Here is a 21,095-nt window from a genome sequence, read left to right on the forward strand (position 1 = left end):
CTGAATATCAAACATGTTTGAAATATATTGTCCCTGACGATCGCCAAGCAGATCGGGGACATTAAGATTGGATCTTTGTACCACTCACACTACATGATAATCTGAGCAGATAATCGGTTCCGAGCAGCCTCGAGTCAGGAGCGACCCTGGGATTGTTGGGAAGAAAGAATCGGAGCTCAAATCTCCCCGATTATCCTGCATTGTGCAAGGCTTTAGACACAATCTGAATAGATGTTGTACTATTATTCCCCTGATAGGAAAATGGCAGAAAACATGTTAATAATGTGTCTCTTTATTATCTGGATTAAATTCAGATTATATCAAAAGTACATCTATTGTAGGTAAGAATCATACACTGTATACTTAATGTAATGACACACTGTGATACCAGACAATTGGTTTATTGAACACCTTCTTTGTTAAAGCTTTGAGTTTAGCATGTTGGTTTTCTGGAGTTGAATATTTGGACTAGATGGTTGAACCATTGATTATCAAGTTAGCAAATGTAAAGTTATTAGAGTTTAACAGTCTTCACCAATTGTTAATTTATTAGCAGGTGAATGGGCTTATTAGCCAAGGTGTTTTGCATGAAATGTAAATCTGTAGTGGACTGTAAGAGACCTTTTACAAACCTCAGCCCTGGACATTTCTGCTCGGTAAGATTAAACAAGCCATTCAAGATGTTAATATCATATAACCTATTAATTCCCATGTCATCTGTTTTCTCCCAAGAGTTGTCCATGTTTTCAAACTGTTGCTACAATCATTTTGCCAGAAGTAGCAAAGCGAAAGAATTTGCTGGTGAGTTTTATTTACACTGGAGTCCTTTGGTCATGGCTCAGCATGACTTACTCTCTCAGGACAGAGTGAGGCCTTTGCTGGCCATCGGCCTTATCAGCAGACCGCTGCGCTGGTGTTGGCCCTGAGGCAATCAGTGTGCTGTCTGATGCTCCTTTTCTAACGCTGATTAAAGGAGGAGAGAGGGAACTGCCCAGAGAATACCAACAGCATCTAGTCAACAGCAAAAATGCACACAAACACAAACATGCGAAAATACTCATGTAGGGCTGCAACTCACTTTTTACAAATTGTTGTTTAGTTTATAAATAAGCAAAATGAGCATAATATCTTCCCAGAGCACATTGTGATGACTTTAAAATCAGAGTCCCAAATTAACTTTTTAACTCACCAGCCAAGGTGGCGAGTAGAATGACCTTGGCCGGTGCATGCTGGGCATGTTGGAAGTGAAAAGTGGAGATTGCGTTTCGTGTGAACTATATCTAAAGTGTTTATGACGCAGCGCTGTTTCACAGAGTCTGTGTGTAAAAGTTCACAGACTACAGCAGGCTGTGGGATGCGTAGCTATTGTTAAGTTAGCCGTAGACATGTTGAGGGTGAATGGATAAAAGTCGAAACCGACCATTTGACCGGGCTACGTGTTTTCCTGACTCGGTCTGTACGGATCATGGAACAACTGTGTCCTGTTGAACCTATAGGCAACAGGTGAGAGTGGTAGCTGGCGTTCAAGTGTGTGTGCGTGTTTGTGCAGCAATGTATGTTGGTGTGTCTCAGCGTGCCGTCGCGATGCCTCGTCACGTAGACAGCAGACAGAGGAGCAGGAAAAAGAAGCTGCAGCTACATCAAACAAGCTTCATACTCATGGCATAGTTTTTATATGACTGACGGGTAAACAATTTGCCCGCCCTGTGGCGGATAGCCCTCTGAAATGTACTTGCAAAAACGGAAAAATCTACCCGCATTCGGCGCTTGGCGAGTGTTAATTTCGGATCCTGTTTAAAATGCTTCTGCTGTTCAAGCCACAGCTCAAAATCAAAAACTTTTCAGTAAGAAACTAACATTCACCTTAACATTCATACAAGCAATTTTTGAAAATGTTCTATTTAAAAAAAAATCCATAAATCAAAACATTAATAGAAAGGAAAATTTGGTTATAACTTCTTTTAAATTTAAACTTGTCTGTGCTGCTGCAACGCTCAAATTTCCCCTCTGGGGATCAATAAAGTACTATCCTATCTTAAATGATTCATCAGTTAATTATAATAGAACACAAACATCAAGTAGAAATATTCATCCATAGATTATGTGTTGGCATGAATCTTCCTGAATCATCAAGAAAATGTACGTTAAAACAAAGACAGGTTTAGAAAATCAAACAGCACAAAGGTTCATTTATGTATGCATGTTTTTTGTGTTCATGCATCCAATCACACAGATGATGCGTGAACTCAAACAGACAAGATAAAGTCTGACATATTAGCCATTAATTAAAGTCAAGTCTAATCAAGCTGAAGTGATACATTATCATGGTTGTCTCGCTGTAATTTAAACATGATATTGTTCCCTTCCGAAAAGCCTGATTGTGTCTCTCAAACATAAACCACATGAGATTGATCTGTGATGATCACATTGTGTGAACATATGGCAGAACAAAAGCTGATGATCACAGGCGGTAATTGTGGCAAATTAGCTTACGATATCACAGAGCAAAAACAAGAAGTCATAAGATCTTTTTTTTTTTTCAATCAAGCAATAATGTATTGCATTTCTCCTCAGTGAGATTAGACTCTGTTTCCCCTGTGTTTGTTTATTATTGCTCAGCAGTATTGCTCTGGGAATTGAAGGGGAAATCACATGAGCCTCACTGAGGACATTATACGATTCTAATCGAATCCTTTTTATTATTTTTTTGAGAAGCTACAATGAAAAGCCAACCTGACAGGGGAGCTCTCTAAATAAATCATGAAGCCGCAACTCCGTCCTTGTGGCTTTTGGAGGTTTTGACATTTAATCTCTAAATATAGCCGAGTAGTTGAACAATGTCAAGTGTGTGTCTTTGTCGATTAATCTGCGGCCTAAAGTCCTCTCAGTCAAACAGAGCTCTACCAAGTGTAAATAACTCCATTCTTTATTTCACTGGTTCAGATGTCAACATATTAACACCAAAGTGAGAGAGAGAGTGTGTGTGTGTGTGTGTGTGTGTGTGTGTGTGTGTGTGTGTGTGTGTGTGTTTGTGTGTGTTGGAGTGTGTAAGCGCAGGGTTCCAAATGACCAAGTTAATGGAGATGAAGACGATGATGGGATTTGCGCTCGTGAGGTAATCTGATACCTTTAATGGTAGTGAAGGGAAGGATCCTGCATACAAATAGCTTTTTATCAAACAACAGGGAAACACAGAGTGTGTACAGACAGCTTATAGTGGCGTTCCACACGCACACAAACAACAACACATACACAAATAAAACACGAGAGCAGGGCACATAGAAACACACATAAAAACCAGAAGGGGCACAAACACAGAGCCCAGACATAAAATCGTTCTCCCGGCTCTGCTGATGACTAAAGTGAAAAAAGCGACAGCATGCTTTCAGACTCCCATTGATTCGACTTGGCGGAGAGAGCTCCCGCTTCATTAGGCCAAGAAATTAAAATGTGGGCGGCCTGCGGTTGAGATGGGAGGTGCTGCTGGTGGTGGTGGGGGTTTATTGGTTGAAGTGCTTTAACATCGGCAGAAAACAAGCCTGTCCGAGGCAATAAAAAGTGAGAAAAAAAAACATGGATGTAATGAAGCAATGGCTTTTATGATCGCACAATATAATGACTGTAATGCTCATCATGTTCGACAGCATGGGACCCAACACAGTGGAGGAGTGGGTGGAGAAGCAGATGACTAATACAATGTGAAGAAGAAGTGATGTGAGGAACATGTCATCCTGGCTTTGATTATGTGTCCAATAATTACAGAATAACATGTATGTTATAATTACAGAATAACATGTATGTTATAATTAAAGAATAACATGTATGTTATAATTACAGAATAACATGTGTTATAATTAAAGAATAACATGTATGTTATAATTAAAGAATAACATGTATGTTATGATTACAGAATAACATGTATGTTATAATTACAGAATAACATGTGTTATAATTAAAGAATAACATGTATGTTATAATTACAGAATAACATGTGTTATAATTAAAGAATAACATGTATGTTATGATTACAGAATAACATTAATTAATCTCTCCTCTTCATATACAATGTTTGAATAGTTTCTTTCTTATGCTAATCTGAACTCATTTCTCACAGCCTCTATTGCTGTTTGTTTTTTAATAGTCTGACACCGTCGGGCCCTCTCAGACAAAATTGCAGTTATATTACACAGAAAAGTATTACCGGTTTACTTTAATACCAAGGAAATCTTGATGATGTGATGATATATTCAGGAGTGCTTCTTTAAAGTTTTCTTTTTCAGAGAGTAAATGTGGATGTTTGACTGCATGAAATGTCCCCAAATCTGGACATATTTGTATCATACTTGTGTTGTCAGCTATGAATCATTTAAGACTTTATAAAGAAGTAGAATTTCACATAAATAACAGCAACAGGGACACAGTTTAAAGAACCTTTACTGCCACTGTGAGCTGTTTCCCACTTTTACTGTTGATGTGAACGCGATGAAATACGACGAGTAACATCACTTCGTCTCCAGGATGCCAAGATAAACCTGAATATTTCACCTCCTCTTTGACCTCTCTGTTACTCCTTTGGGGAGTTGTGTCTCAGATTAAAGAACTCTGCTCTGCTGTTATATCTAGTGTCCAGACACAAGGCTGGTCCCACTGCTCTTAGAGAACTCCAGGTTGGAAAACAAACTGTGCATATGAATGTCAAACCATTTCTGTATATGGCAATTTCCAAGCTGAAGCCCTTGATAGTGTTTAATCAAATCTTAAAACAAATTTGAAAACTTTATCAAAATACTATATCATTTCACCTTACACTGGTGTTTATTCCAAATACCGAGGTACAGTTGTTATTAGATGTTTTGGAGGAAATGAGGTCACAGTTTGCCCCTGGAAAAAAGGTGGCCTGAGTCCGAGCCAGAGATGGAGGGCGACCATATGTCTATGTGTCATCTGAGCAGGGTGGTGACGCTGCTACCTGCTGTCAATATCACCTCTTTGACCACTGACCAACCAGCTGACTGGCATGACTGGGAGGAGGCTGTCTGGCACTCATTGGCTGACTCTTACACTGTCTGGGCAGCATCAGCAGGCAGCTGGCCGAGGCCTTCATGGGGGCGGTACGTGTGTTTTGCATGTGTGTAAACGGGAGGCTTTAACATGGGGACAAATAAACACAGAAATGTGCAAAGCATGCAATAAAAGATGCAGATAGAAAGAAGTAAAATATAACTTTACTTTAAGTTTAAAGGTATTTGTCCTTTACCAAGTCTTTATATTTCTGAGGAACCCCCAACTTCTTAACATGATTTAACTGTAGATTATTACGTTTTGAATTATTGCACACAGCCTCTCCAACATCCAAATAGATGTCGACCAAAATGCTTGAGACAATAACACAAAAGAAAAAGACAATGCATCGAGCATCCATCAGTGCGTATCATCCAGGACAGACGTTACATAATGAAAATAATGAAAGGACAAGAGCTCCAGAAAGAGCGCCTGTCCGTTACCCACAGGTACAACTGGTGGCCAAATGGATAAAAGCAAGGAGGCAAGACATTCTGCTTTGTCCACAGGCGTCGCCAAGATCCATACTAAATTACATTTCCTCACAGAAGCTTTAATGTTACATTTTGTTGATTTAGCTTTATTATTTTAAGAATGATTTAAGTGTATTAGTCTTCCAAATATGATGTGAGGTTTAGTTTGGAATCAGAAAAGTTATTTAGATGGCTACTTTTAACATTCAGCGTTTCCCCAGGAAACACCGTTTTTCTATACAAAACCGATACGGGTCAGAATGGTCAGTGCTCAGCAAAATGCCCTTGGCGTCAGCTGCACTCACAGAAATAAGTTGAAAACAGTTTAACTTTTGGAACAACATAGTGCTCATCAATGTCCTCCTCCCTTTACCAACCAATCAAATCTATTAGAGGCTAGACTTCCAATATTTACTTTGGTATCAACAATAGTGAAGGAGAAATAAATCCTCTTCCTTTTCCTTGCACTCTTGCACCTGGACTAATTTTTCAAGGGTTTGATTTCCAGGTCTGGAGCTGCTAATCAAACAGTTCCTTTCCATTGTTTTTATGTTCTCTTTAAACAAAATCAAATAAGAACAGAGTGTAATACTTTAACAAGGGAAGCAGAAGTGCTGCAAGACAACTTTCATAACAGAGCAACAGGAAGCGCTGATGAGAAGCACAATATGTTTTTAGAGCCTCGACTTTTTTATTTGACTTAAGTACAGAAGATCAATAAATACTTCTACTTTTATCAGAGGGGACTATTCAGTTATACTTGCCTTATAGGGAATGACTATTAAAAGACAAAGTAATGTATTAAATGAAGTACAGAGTACATTGTTCACTACATAATGAATTCAAACTTTCTGTTTTGACAACACTCTATCAAAAAGCTTAGAGTCATATTAAGTAGAAGTTGGACAATTTGCTTTACGCCTCAGAAAGAACATTAGCTTGCTCAAACGAACAGTTTCAATAACCCCAAAGCCAATCAACTCTTGTTTGTTTCTGTTTTTGCAAACACTCAGCGGAGATGGCCTGTGTCCTCACAGTAGCCATTTAGGGTCCCTCACTCATTGATGCTGAGTGAACAGTGTGAGAGGAAGCTGTGTCAGCCTGTGCTCAGCACCTACCTCCCCCTACAAGTCTCTCACTACTCAACTGAACTCATTCACAGTGTCACTATGTTGAAGATTCACTGAATATGTCTGGTACAATATTAGCAGAGATAGATATATACACATGACTATCCATGATACAGTGACTTTAAAGTTTGTATGCAAACCTTAGATATTTGTCTTCTTGTCTTGTGTTTCTGTGGTTTTTCAATGCTGCTTCTATTGAAATTGCCATACTTCATTTTGTTTTAGACTACTACAATGACAAGAAACTTCCTTCCTTCCTTAATGGTATTTACTTTATAGAACAAATGCATAAAACAATACAGCTCTTTCAGATCACCATGTACTGTATTTATTGTTAGGTTTGACCAGCTGATCATAAACTGGTTCAACAAGGGATGTGTCATTCTACAGGGTCGATATAGCTGTGAAACGCGTCTCTTGATGTATGTGAGAGAGGACGAGCGGATAAGATGCACTTGGGGAATTTTACATCCATGACTTAACTTAACCATCATCATTAAACTGTTAAAACCAGTTTGAGCAGGGTAGAAAGTATACTCTGGTAGTGATGAAAAATAAGTAAGCAAAACTACATATACAGTAACTGCACCATGCACTAATTGAAGATATTACACGGCTGTGTTAAACAGTTGATTCTGATTGCCCGATTACACGTCGCAACAGTCTGCTATTCCTCGATAGCAGACTGTTGCTATGAAGGGCAGGCTGTTGCTAGGGACCCGTCTCTTACACCAGACTCTTGAGGACTAAATGCAATCATGGTAATTGTCAGATAGAAGTCCGGTTAATTTGAAATCGCTTTATTTACTGTTGGAAAAACAGAAAGGAGACGTTTGGGGTTGGTAGCTTTTTTCATTAAGATACTTTAAAATTGTAGCTTTCCATCTTTTGAAAGTTGCATAAACAAAGCTTTCAAAGGGGGCTGTTTTCATTATTTCTTTTGACTGGAAAAGTCGACTTTTAAAGCCATTTAATCAAGGCTTGAAAATAATGATCTGCTATTTACTCCAAAAGAGAAATAAAGCAAGCTCTTGAACAAACACAATCATGCCAGCAAATTCTCTGACGATCAAGAGGTCTTTCCACTGTGATTATGAAAATAGACCCAAGTCACATTCTGTTTGCTTTCCTGCGCTATAATTTGCTTGACAGGTGTAACACCCAAGGTCATGCAATGACATTATTCTCTGCAGAAATATCCAATTGTGTCACAGAATGTGGGAGCAAGATACGGGTGATTTAAAGTGATCAGTGTGTGTCTGCTAGGACACAGAATGAGGCAGAGAGATTGTTGAAGCCCCCCCCCCCCCCCCCCCCTCCCTCCCGTGGTTCCCTTCAATATGGTGAGCTGCAGGCCTGGAGCTGCTTCAGAGGTAGAGGCAGAGCTGTGGCTGAGACCGCAGGAAGGGAGGACTGAATCGCTGTTTGGAGATGAACTACAGGCTCACACTAGTTTCTCCTCAGCAGGGCTTCCATTCACACCCGGAGGCTTCTCATCATGTCTTTGACTGTATACATTTTCTTGGTATCTATTCCTCTTTCAGCTTTCTCTACTCCTATTCTCTCCGATGGCATGTTCCTTTTAAAGTTGGAAAAAGAAAAGACATATTTGACCATACCTTTCACTTCACCTTCCTTTTGCATTCCTTGATTCTGAAACCTGATCAGACACGGCTGAGTAGAAATCCAAAACCTAACTTACATTTTGAACACAAATAAAGTAATTAAAAAATAATTTTGTTGAGTATTTGATGGCAAATCTCTTTCCCAGTTCCCCTCATTGGTGAACTGGTCATATTTTCTGCTGAGAAGTATGAAACTGCATTTGTATTAGTGGTTTTAATTACTTGGTTGTCATGAAGGAAATGTGGCTGCTGTTAAACAAAGTTATTCTGAAAACTAGCAAAGCACATACTAAGCTCAGATAACATTCACTCATTTGGGGTCGGAACCCCAAGGCCAGGAAAGTTCCTTAGTCCTATACGAGTTCAGTCGATATTACCCGAGTCTTGGTAGGAGTCGAGTTTCATCTTGGACCCAGCGGCGTCCCCGTTAGCTAGCAACTGGCCAACGGTTACGTTATCAACAGTCCTGTTAAATTTAGCATCTCACTAGTGTTTCTGGATGCATCCTGAACAGAGTCTGTTAAAGCTTGATGTATCCCCTGTTCCCCTTCCATGGCTCTTTTACATATTGAACTCATTGCACTGCTCTTGCTAGCATTGGCTGTAAAAATCTTAGAAAGCAAAATTCACTCTTTGTTGTGCCTCCTTAGGCATCCGTAGACATCTTAGACATCAGCCTTTTTCATCTCCAATATTCCCTCTTTCCTTGTTTTTACATTTGTCCTTTAATTTTTTTCTGTCATTGTCAGTGGGCAGAAACCTCTAAGGGAAACATCTGCTGAGTGTCTTCTTCACCGTTACAAGGCGCCACACCTAAACACGGGCACTCACACACACAAACACACGGTTTAGAATTGGATATAATAATGGCTAAAAAAGAGAACGGATAAGATCAGTTCTGTGCTGCAGACAGACAAACTGCATGTATGTTTTGTGTGAGTTTTAAAAGGCTTATCGTTATGATTGTAAATTATTAGCAGTGTTTAATCAAGGCATGAGCTGAACAAGGGGCTAGTTTCCTCCTCACTCCGCCTGTCTCTCTTACAGTGATCGCTGTCTCTCAAACACAGTGACACAGAAGAAAACATGTGTTCACTTCAGTCATCAGTGCAGAGAAGTCCTCCTCCCTCCTCCTCCCCTTCCTTACTCCTCCTTTCACGTCCGTCTTCAATCTTTTTTTTTTTTTTGTACATTGCTGACAGGCAAACAAAAGAACGCATGTCCACAGGGACCGTGCATCTGTGTGTCTCTAAGTATGTGTGTGTGTGTGTGTGTGGGGGCGGACATGCAGATAAGCTTGTAATATTTCTATTTTAGACACAGAAGCTGGTTCTGTGGTGAGAGAGGAGGGTGGAAAAAAGGAGGGACGCCTCCTGCCAAATGGTAGGCTGTTAAAGGAAAAGAAGCACACAAGATGGTACGTAGGTTGTGATGCTGTGTTTGTGTGTGTGTTCATATAAGTGTAGGAGCAACTGTGAGGGAAAGTGTCTGTGCACATGTATTCTGTGTGTGTACATTAATCTGACAACGGGACTGCATGTGTGTGTGCATATCTATTACCTCTCTCTGGCATGCCTCTGCACACAAAGTGACACCCGTTGAATCAGCCCGATGTCTTTCTAAGCAAAGAGCCCCCTAACCCACAGCGAGCAGCGTGCTTAATGCCGCCCTGAAATAGACTAACCATTGTGCTCTGGCTTGCATTGGAGCCACTGGTGAGTTGGGTTTCCTCCAAAGAAGAGCTCAAATAAGAAGTGATGAAGAACTTAAAGGAGAACAGAATGGGCAAGATCAAGGTTGTCTTCACCGAAACAAAGACTCTGGACTTAGCAGGGCTATGGTACATTTTTCTGCAGATGCAAGTACACTCTTTAAGAAGTCAGGAACAATGGTAGGGTCCATTAGTGTGATAAGGAGGTCTATATTTCAAGGTACCTGTACATAGCCATGACACTTGATTAAACGTTTTAATGCCATCACCCTTGTTAGTCACAATTACTACCCAGTATTTTTTTTATCAATGGAGACCCACAATGCCTGTCAAATGTTGTGTCTTAGCTGTATCGCAGCCACCTGCCGCTAGACAGTTCGTCAGCTCTGGTTAAAGGGCCTGCTCTACTACCTGGATGTAACCAAGCACAGTGGACAGATGGCATCTCATAGGAGCAGCGCAGGTAAACTGGCATATTGAAATTTTCTCTTGCATGTGTGTTCTGTTTTTTTGAGTGTTTTTGATCTTGCTTTTGCAGAATGTTTGCAGCATGTTTACGTTGTTGCAGTAATATATTTAAGAATGCATTTTTTTATTTTGCATCAGTTCTGAATTTGGAGATACTTCTCCCTGATGAAAATCATTTGAAATGTTGCAGCGCATTTGCACTTATCAGCCACCATACTCAACTCTGCCTTAAGTTCTTTCACTGTACGACTTCAGGAATAATTCTTGAACACTTCTTTCAAATGCAACATTTTTGCTGTTATCTTCTGGCTTACAAATGATTCCTTAACTCTGTCCATGTGTTTTTAATGTGTTATTGTTGGTAAGAGTAAAATAAATTGATAAGAATGAGTTAGAGACAGAAATAGAAAACTTGTTCCCAACAGCGTTATAATTTGAAGGTTTTGGTTAAATGTGATATGATACCATACATTAATAGTAAATATCCATTCATAGATTTTTATCAAAGATTTAATAAATCGATTAATGAGGGACCCTTATGGAAATTGTCCACAGTGTTCATGCTATTTGTAAGAAACTTAAGAGACTTTCATTCCTTACTGAGTTACTAACTCAACCATATATTAATACAGTTATGTAGAGTATGAGTCCTTTATATTCAGTCAAAGTGACATCTATGTTTTTGCTGTCCAGTCTATGCTAATTGTAAGACAGTGGAAAAAAACTAGTAGAAAAGATGACATATGCAGAGCATTTCAGAACAAAGCAGAAAAGCAGAGTCAGACTGAGCAGTGAACAGTGTTCTCAAGCTGAACAGATTTTAACATAAGGTTGAATAAAGAAAGAATTTAAAACTGAGTAAGGCTCAAAGAAGAGTGATAAATAGAAAAAAATAAAGTGGTTTACTGAGACAGAAACTAGCTAATCTATCATAATTACTTCTAACACACTATGGTCACATGTGGTCACCGTACCGTCTTGGAGTATGGCTTTGCCAGGTAGATGGCACTGCGTTTACAGGCTTCATCCAAACACACAGGGAGGAGGTGGTCCTGGGATCCGTCACCATCTGCAGGAACAGACAGAAAGAATCAGATTAAGAATCAGCAACGCAGTGAGAAGAGTGATCCTTTGTTTTCCAAAACTGTGCTATTTAAAAAATATATTTTCACTCCGTCAGAATGCCACTGATTTGTTCTGAAGTCGACTTTGAGCACAGCGCAGAATCTGGCAACAAAAACAATTGTCAGTTTTTGTTTCCATGTGTGAGCCGGATCACAGGAACACCTGCTTCTTTCCTGCGAGAAAACACACATCCAAGCAGCCCTCAGTCATCTCTTTGATGCATTTTAATAATGCCAGTGAGCTTGAGTTACTGTTCTCTCGACTGATTTTTAACACTGTGAATTATTTTAATCATAATGAAATGCAGGGTTTCACACTTCAGTACAAATGGGGGACAGAACATCCTGAATCTAAACAACAGTCTTCAAAGGACACACACACCTTCACATACACACGCACGCACACACACACGCACGCACGCACGCACGCACGCACGCACGCACGCACGCACGCACGCACATGCACACACGCACACACACACACACACACACACACACACACACACACAGCCACTTTAACTAAATTTACGTCAGCTAAACAAGACACCATTGTGCTCGGCTTGTTTTTGTTTTTTTCAGTTACATTTAAGTCTTTGAAATATTATAAGCCAAACTGGTCGGCATATGAAAACATTGTAGCGGAAAGTGGAAAGCAGAGACATTTTTACATTTCTTTACAGTAGTTCAACTGCACAGATTTGAGCTGCAGAGTGGTGCACAGATCCACTGAAGTATGAAAAAAAAGGCCTATCTGAAAGCACACTCGTGACATAGAGCCTCTATAAATTTGGCTTAAATAGTCAAATGGAATATTTGATGTCAAAGTAGGGAGTGTGAAAAAGCAAAAAAATCTCAACAAAAACAAATTCATATAAAAGAAAATGTTGACACCATTTCTAAAGATTGATTTTGTTGCGGTTCACATTAAGATTTGACATCTAGACTCCCCAGACAACAGCTAACTTTACCAGTTAGCATACACACACTGTGTGAGCTGAGATAGCACTTTATGCCTCAAAGCTATGAATGCATTGATAAATGTCTCTTAAGGTTGAGCTAGAGGTTTTATTATCACAAAGCTGAACTCCTCAACCAACACTAATCATCAACCAAACACTGCAAAAATGTTCGGCTTGTTTTCCTAAGAGAAGCGGTTTCTTGGGCGCCAATTGACCCTGCGGTACGGTTGCGCCCCCTATATATATCCAAGCAGAAGACGCTGATTCATCCAACCTGTGGCTCCTTTATTACATGTCATTCCCTACTGTCTTTCCCAATTTCATACTCTGTCCACTGTCCTATCAAAATAAAGGCAAAAGTCCTTGAATAAATCTTGAAAAAAATGGCTCCTTGGTGTTTTAGTTTTGTGTGACCAAGAGGTCACTAAGACTCCTTGTTACATCTAAGCCACACCCACTTACTGCTGCACTGGTTTTTATACATTTTCTTTGATAGGACTGAGTCATAGTGACATACTTATTTCCACCATTTGCATTACCTGCATGTTTCCAGAATAAAGATTGTTTTTTAAATACAAATATCTGATATGTTGTGTGCTGCAAAGCTTTTCAACTTTCACTGCAGTCACACGCTGTGTTCAGGGGTGGGCACGTAAATTGACTGGAGGCATAAAGAGGTGTAACTGCTTCCAGATTTCTCATCGCACAGTTTATCTGAATCCTTTTCAACGGGGCCGAGCGCAACACTCCCAAACAGATGTTGTGCCATGTGGAGGGGGAGAGCTGAATGACACTGATGATGAATGACAGTACAAAGCAGGGAGGAGGAGAAACTGAATGTGGCTGTCAGCGCAGTTACTTCGCCAGAGGCAGAGAGAGGGAGAAAATGTGAGAGGATAAGGAGAGATGACGCCGAAGATGAAAAGTCAACAAGCCCTTTAATGAACTGTTACCATATATATGTTTCAGATCATGTCAGACAAATGTCTTTGTAATTACTTCTTAAGTAAGATGTATGTGTTTCCATATTTTCCCACTGACCCTAGGTGAAGAATGCAGAGAGAAAGAAAGTCATAATGTGGTTGAATGGATGGATTGTGGTCATTTTTAAATACACAGTTTCTTTTTCATTTGCTTTAAATTAGTGTAAAGAATCAAGAAGACTTTTTCAGAGTGGACAAAGAAAAATAGAAAGAGAGGACTGCTGGTGAGATATGTCATGAGGAAATCTCTTTAAGACGGAACACTTCAAATCATTCATTCATGCTGTGTCTATTTCCAAAAGTTTTGTAGTCTACGTCCAACTTTGTACTTCAGCTGCACTACTGGACTACAACACTGGAGAGACCAAGACATACCCATGATCAGAGTGCTCCGAGACAGAGAAAAGACCAAGACATTTAGGGATCGAGAACGAGTCAAGACCAAGACCAAGACCAGGGAGAGACCAAGACAAGACCAAGACATTTAGGGATCGAGATCGAGTCAAGACCAAGTGCAGGGAGAGACTGAGACAAGACCATAAATAACACTGAAAGATCATAATCTTGTGTGCAGGGGCGTGTCACTCACACACTCTGGCTGTAACTGGGGGATAAAAATCAAGCTACATATTAATTAAAGTTATTTGTTCTTTTAGAAAGGGTCTTTTTCCCTCTAATCACAGTGATGACGTGGAAAAATAGCCTTTCAGTGGTGGTCTTGACCGATCTTGATTTAAAAACAGGAATCCACAAAGTTTGAGACCGAGATAAGACTGAGTAAAACTTTTTGGGTTCTGAGTGTTCGAGACCTTCGAGTTATCATCAAAATGTATCATGTAGTATACTAAAATAACAACACACTACCATCTCTAATTCCAAGAGGTTGAAGTGATGTCTGTAAGTGCTCACATTGTCTGGCGAAAGGAAAAAAAAAAAAGTGATAAATGCAACCGTCTGAAAAGTAAGGAAACATCCTCCTGCTTTAAAGGTGGGAGCACTTGAGGGCTTATTGGAAAATAAATATTTAAGCATTTCCAAAATTGTTATCAAACAAACAATAATTACATTTCCAAGCTGCATTATGGGAAATGTAGGATTCAGTGTTATTGGAGCTTGGCCGGCGTGCCAGTGAACCTAAGGTCAGAAAATATTGCTTTTAAAAAAAATATTTTATTTATTAGAATCTGTCTCCAGACAGTCCTAAAACTTTTCCATAGTACTAGAATGAATTCTTGAAAACTCTTAAACTGCAGCGAAATAAAAATGGAGGATGAGTTAACATCCAGACAGACTAAAAAAACATTCAGATATGGACAGTGGTTTCAAACTAACCTCTTAACTCTGTATGTGATGAAGGAAACTAAAAAACTGAGTATGAGGGCAGCAATTGAATCTTGTTAGACACAGATGTGCAGTTGGTGAGGGACATTAAGGAGAGACGAGAAGATTAAAGGGGGCCACAAAATGAGAGCTGATTCAGTCCTATAGAGGTTTTCAGTTGCCATTCTGTCTCCCACGCTTACTGACAGTTCTACGGCACACACATCATGTTCCCTCCCTCTGTCCCACCTGTCCTTTCCTCCATGAATACCTTCTTTCATCTATCTTTTCATCTGTCTCTCTTCTATTCCCGTTATGCTCTCCTTCCCCCATCTCCTCTATCTTCCTCTTCATCTAGCTCACTTCTCTGTCACTCACTTTCCTCTCTCCTTCTATTACTCCCTCCTCCGTTTTAACGCCTCTGATTCTCAGTCTCTCTTTCTCTCCTCCTCTTTATTCACCATCATTCCCTCCCTCCCTCCCTCCCTCTTGCTTTTCATCTCTCCCTCCTGCTGATGTACGTGGTGTGATGGAGATTGGCTGAGAGACTCGCAGGAGGAGGAAACTGCAGGTGTGGGTTAAAACAGAGAGAGAGAGGGCGGGGAGGACGGGGCCGAGGAAATGTAGAGAGAGAGAAACTGGGCGAGGACAACAACACGAGAAAAGAGGGAGAGGAAATACAGAGAGTCTTCAGAAATGCACTGTGACACATTGGCATTCATGGAGTACAACACAGCACCAATAATAATGCAAATCATAAGACACACATGCACAAAGTGGGAGGCTGGCAGAAGGCTGTGTCTCATTACAAAACCCTATGGGCTGTGAGTATCTGTGTCTGTATGCAGAATATTGTGTGTTATAAGGTTTGTAGAGGAGTGTGGGGGTGTGTGTGTATGTGTGTGTGTGTGTGTGTGGGGGGGGGTATGACATTGGTCTTGTCCTTAGGGAGAACAATGAAGCATAAAAACTGAAAAAAAAGCACACAAAAAAAAAATACAGGAATGCCTACAGACATCAGATTTCTAACCTAGGAAGTCTGTAACACGTTATTACTTCCACCAAAAGTCCAAAAGTCTCAACCACAAAACTCATCGTCCCTACGAGTCACCTGAAGGCAAGTCATGCAACTGTTTGAAGTTTACCTTATAAATCTCTGATTAGAAACTCAACAGTCTGAAGCCAGAAGATTGAATCAATATGCAGTAATCACCGGTATTTAAAATAATGTGTCAATTTCTGCAGAAATAGGGTTGTGTCAGCATGAATCATTAATTATGAACCAAAGGATCACAGCCTGTGCAGAGCAGGTTGTTTTTGTATTTTCATTTATTAGCCAGCTCCAAGTTCCAACAGAAGAAGTTGCCCATCTTATGAAGCCAGGACATGAACACAAAGTGATAAGCAATGCTTATTTCCAAATTACAGAAAGTCTTAGATCCTAAAACTCACAAAAGTGGTTTGAAAATATTAAAATCAGTTCTTTCAGAATTTAAAAAGGCTTTGCTGTGATTGTTGCCTGATTCTGCAGCGGCCCTTTTCTTTTTTAAGAAAAATTGTAACGTCCTGAGGCTTCATGTTTTCAATGAAATCGCAGGGGCAGGTGAATTTGCCAAAAATAGTTGCAACTGTTTCTGAGAAGACTGATTAAATATGCATGTGGACAGAAATGCAAGGCCACCCAGAATTTGCAAGGATTGGTTGAATGTGTGACTGCAACGTGGCAATTTCCTGGAGGAAATCTGAGTGAGAGCAAACCATTGTAGCTCTGAGAAAACCTGATCTGACCCTTTCTCAACACTGTTCAGGTGCGGAAGATCTCATTATGAGTGACATTTGATCTCCTGTGACAATCATCAGCTGTAAAAAAGCGTGAGTCATCTCAGATTGAGTCAGAGGAGAAGCGGCCTCACAATAGAAAATATTAAATTCAGTTGTTCAGTAAATGCTTCGTTATCCATATCAATGTGAGCATGCAGCTTACAAATGCAGCGTAAGCCGAGATGCCCCTAATTATTCTCAAAATATTAAATGCATGAATTAATGAAAGCTCTGTAGATTACTCTGGTGTTGAACAGTTATATAGCTGCCATGTAACAACTCTTATAATTGCTTTAAGTGTGATATTAGAGCTTAACTGCTCCCAATTCTAATGCAGTATCATAGTTTCATTATAGAAAACTTAAATGTCACTCAGAGAAATCCAGCCCACACCAGGAATGTTCAGATCTACCTAAAGTTTAGTGCATATCAAACATAGGAGTGTTCACATTGTGGCCTCCTCAGGTTCGCTCTTTGCTGTCAAGTTTTTATATAGGGCCTGACCGATATGCATTTTTTTGGGCCGATACCGATATCCTTGATACCGATATATCGACCGATATCTTTCTTAAATCTATGAAATCTGTAGAAATAGATCAATTATAAATTTTCACATTTATTGTGTTGATCCATCAAATTAAGTTATCAAACACTTGTGGAAAAGATATATAATGAAGAGAAGATGGTCTCTCAACTGGAAAGTAACTACGCATGTACGTGCATCACCGCTTGACACTCTGGAGAGTGATAGTGCTCGTTGTAATCCATATAGCGCCCTCTGCTGGTGAAAGACGACTACTAGTGTAATACAATGAAACTCTAAATTAATTGCTATCTAACTGGTGAATAAATCTAGAAATATCAGCGCGTATAAGCGATAACTGCGATACTGATAGCCACTGGATAAGCTAATGTCCGCCGATATTATCGACTGGCTGATTAATCGATTAATTGAGACAATAGAGACCCCCAACAACCTTCTCTTTGTCTCATGTCTCCGCCCCCACCCTGGGAGCTATTCATATGTATAATATATTGTAATGCTGTTTTTGGATTGCCTATTCAATACACAGCATTATGTGTGCAACACAATAACATTTTGAAAATATATTCAAAAATAAAGAGCTAATTATTGTGTGGATCACTGTGGGTGGGCCCTTCTAATTAAGAGTACAACTTTTGCATAATTTTTGGATGAGGAAGAAAGAGACGCAGCTTTTACCTTCAATGAAAATGAAGGACACTTTTATGTCAGATGTTCTGTGAAATTTGCATCCAATTGCATATTAAAATGTGCAAATTAATGTCTGATTCCAAAACTGTAAACCCGGGAGACTCGGTCATTTGCATGAAGACTGGAATACTTCTAAGTGCGAGGGATTTCACAAAACGGTGCTTGATTAGGAGGGTTTATTTTGCCTATTGCCACATTTTTACTTCATTAGTATTGCCTGGAGAGAGGTGTCTCACAGAAAAACAGATGTATACTCCTACTTGATTCTTCTTAAGACAACTGACTCTTACATTAACTTGCCAAGCTGCTCTGCAGTACTCTCTGTTACTGCAGGACTCTCCCAGCGAGAGAGAAAGTGTTGGAGAATGTGAGGCTGAAAAAGCAAAGCGAGTGAGAAGGCAGAATGCACTGGTTGAATATATGGCAAGACAGCCAGCGAAAGAGACAAAGATACACAATGAGAACTGAAGGTAAAGAGAAACAGTGGTCGAGGATAGAATGAGACACGCAGAAAAGAAAGAAAGGACGAGAGGTTGGATGTAACAAAAGATAATAAGATGAGTGGAGAAGAAACGCCTGAGGAGAGGAGAGAGAAATAGTCTCTCTCTCTCTCTCTCTCTCTCTCTCTCTCGCTCTCTCTCTCGCTCTCTCCCTCTCTCTCTCCCTCTCCCTCTCCCTCTCTCCCTCCCTCTCTCCCTCCCTCTCCCTCCCTCTCCCTCTCTCCCTCCCTCTCCCTCTCATCATGATGACAGCCTTTCAGATTTTAAATATCACTTCCAAACACATTCCTGTCTCGGTGTCTGGAATAAAAAAACATCTTCCTATCTCAGTGAGCTGCGGGTCGCAGAGCGGCCTCTCTCCATCCTACCTGCAGTGAAGCCGGCTGACACACTTGCATGTGCGACTTCGTTGTGCTTTACCTAATGATGAATTATGCATTGGCCGCTGTCACTTTGAAAAATGCAATTACCTCAGTGATAAGGCAGATGGGCCTGTTTTGTCTGGCATATGCTGTGCATCTATTACGAGGCTGGGCTGCAAAAAAAAAAACAAAGGCTCGCACACAAACGTAGGTGTGTGGAAGATTCCTGTTTGGATCAATTCACTCACAAACGTATGTGCAGGTAAACATGCGCACACACGTCAAGTTCAGCCAGTGGATGCTGTCTGCGGATGCATCTAACACATATGACTTTGAGCCAATAAACTCAATTTAAAAAAAAAAAAAATTAATAAATTGGGTGAAAATACATTTTTTATCTTGGACATGTGCAGTCCGATGAAAGGTCAGAACCTTATTTCTGATGTTATTGAAAAAAAAAACAATTATGCCAAAATTCACTGTTAAACTACATCTTCGTTTAGACTGGTTCCCTTGACGACAACTATATAATGAAGTAAGATGACGTATAGCTCATTACTAATGATTAGACAGGGGCCAGACTCGAAAATCATTAAAATTAGATTAAACTAAATTAATTTAATTACATATAATGAGAATCATTTTAAGATTACACTCAGGTCAGAAGTCTTTCTTCTCCCAGCAATGACTAGTTGTAGCTTTTTTCAGTTTTTAGTTTATGATGAGGTACAATGTGCAATATTCTGAAAATTTATATATCAAAATTCAAATAAATATATTGTGAAATAAAGACTTTCTGAAAAGAGAGTGAAGTCAAACTCTGTCTGGATTTGTTGTTCTCAGATCTGTGTTCAAGGACAGTGCTTCCTTCAGCTTGTTTATGTTTCGCTAAGAGGCTCAAAGATGTTTCTTAGATGTTTTTCTTCAGTGAACCCCTCCCTCTCCAACCGTTAACACTGCCACCATGTAGGGGAGGAGAGACAACCCCGCCCACTCTGGGACCCTGGGTCATAATAACAAAGTGTCGCCTGAACAGAAAACAACCAAATCAACTTTGAGATATCATTACTCGATATTGATCGCAATCTTGTTTTCAGATCTGTATAAGCACTCATCTGCTGCTCTCTCGGCCTCACAGAAACCTGAAAGCAAAACATGACAGGAGGGATTCTGGAAGTGTGAAGACAGGAGGGGAGGGGGGAGCTGAGGGATGAAGGAGGTGTGTCTGAAAATCTGCTCTGAAAGATGCGTAATAATTCTTTAAACTAACACATTTCATTATTTATTGGCTTAACAGATTATAGGTATGTTTTAGGTGAAACATGACGGAAACTAATAAGAGCATCGCCTCCTATTCTGTTTAAAAGCAAGGTGTGCCTGAGGTTTAGTCATTTTGTATAGACGGGGCCACATCAGAGTCAGACTCACCTAACTTCTCTTCTACATAAAAATACAAGAGCAAAAGCTGTATGAAAACGCAAAGATAAGATATATAACCACTGCACAGATCCCATTGTAGTAAAAATGCCTAATGTGTCTCCATAGCAATAGAAAAAAATGCTGTGCACATTAACACATGAAGCACAGCAGGAAGTTTATGAATAATTCAAAATCCAGATGCGCAGACAGAACTGGTCAAGATCTGATGTTTATTATCATCCTGTGAGATTAATATCATAAAACATCTAAAGGTCATAAATCATACTTGGGTTTATTATTGTCGCTGTTGTCATGTTATGTTAACATGCATGCAGAATAAATGATTTAAGGGACAAAGAAGACATATTTAGGGACTCAATGCGGAGGAGGGCTGACATAAACGAAGATGTAGAGAAATAAGCAGGGAGGGACAGATGAGGACAGGTAGAAGTAAAAACAACAGAGTGAGAATTGACAGCGTGATGGGTGATAAAAGTAATTCCCCACTCCAGGGATGTGAAGCTGCTCAATCAAACAACTCCTCTCTCTCCTCTCCTGTCCCTTCATTCTCAGCCATCTTCTCCTCCTCCCTCTTGATATCACATACCTTGGCATATCTTTGTATTTTTTTATTCTCTTCTCTATCTCACTTCATGTCATCTTCTGAACTGTGCCATTACCCTTCATACTTCGATTCATCTCCAGTCCATCTCCTTTCTTTCAATCGGCCTCCCCGCGGTCATTTCATTCAGGGTTTCACTGCAGAGCCCGAATGTGCTCTTTAATTAGCCTGGGGAAGAGGTGGTCGGATGGCCACACGCAGAGAAAACGAATAGCAAAGGATGATTATAAAAATGGCAGAGGAAGTCAGAGGACGATTTAAGAAGGGTGGATGATAGAGAATA

At 40.0% G+C, this 21,095-nt stretch overlaps 1 protein-coding gene across 1 annotated transcript in view; it reads right to left on the minus strand.

Moving 5' to 3' along the window:
• itfg1 (integrin alpha FG-GAP repeat containing 1) overlaps positions 1-21,095 on the minus strand; it is a 164,155-nt gene that overhangs the window by 92,511 nt on the left and 50,549 nt on the right. Inside the window, exon 9 of the mRNA XM_020648569.3 lies at positions 11,443-11,537. Coding sequence (XP_020504225.1) covers positions 11,443-11,537 — 95 coding nt within the window. The remainder of the gene's footprint in view (positions 1-11,442; positions 11,538-21,095) is intronic.

The sequence above is a fragment of the Labrus bergylta genome, chromosome 3, assembly GCF_963930695.1.
Source record: "Labrus bergylta chromosome 3, fLabBer1.1, whole genome shotgun sequence".
Lineage (NCBI taxonomy): Eukaryota > Metazoa > Chordata > Actinopteri > Labriformes > Labridae > Labrus > Labrus bergylta.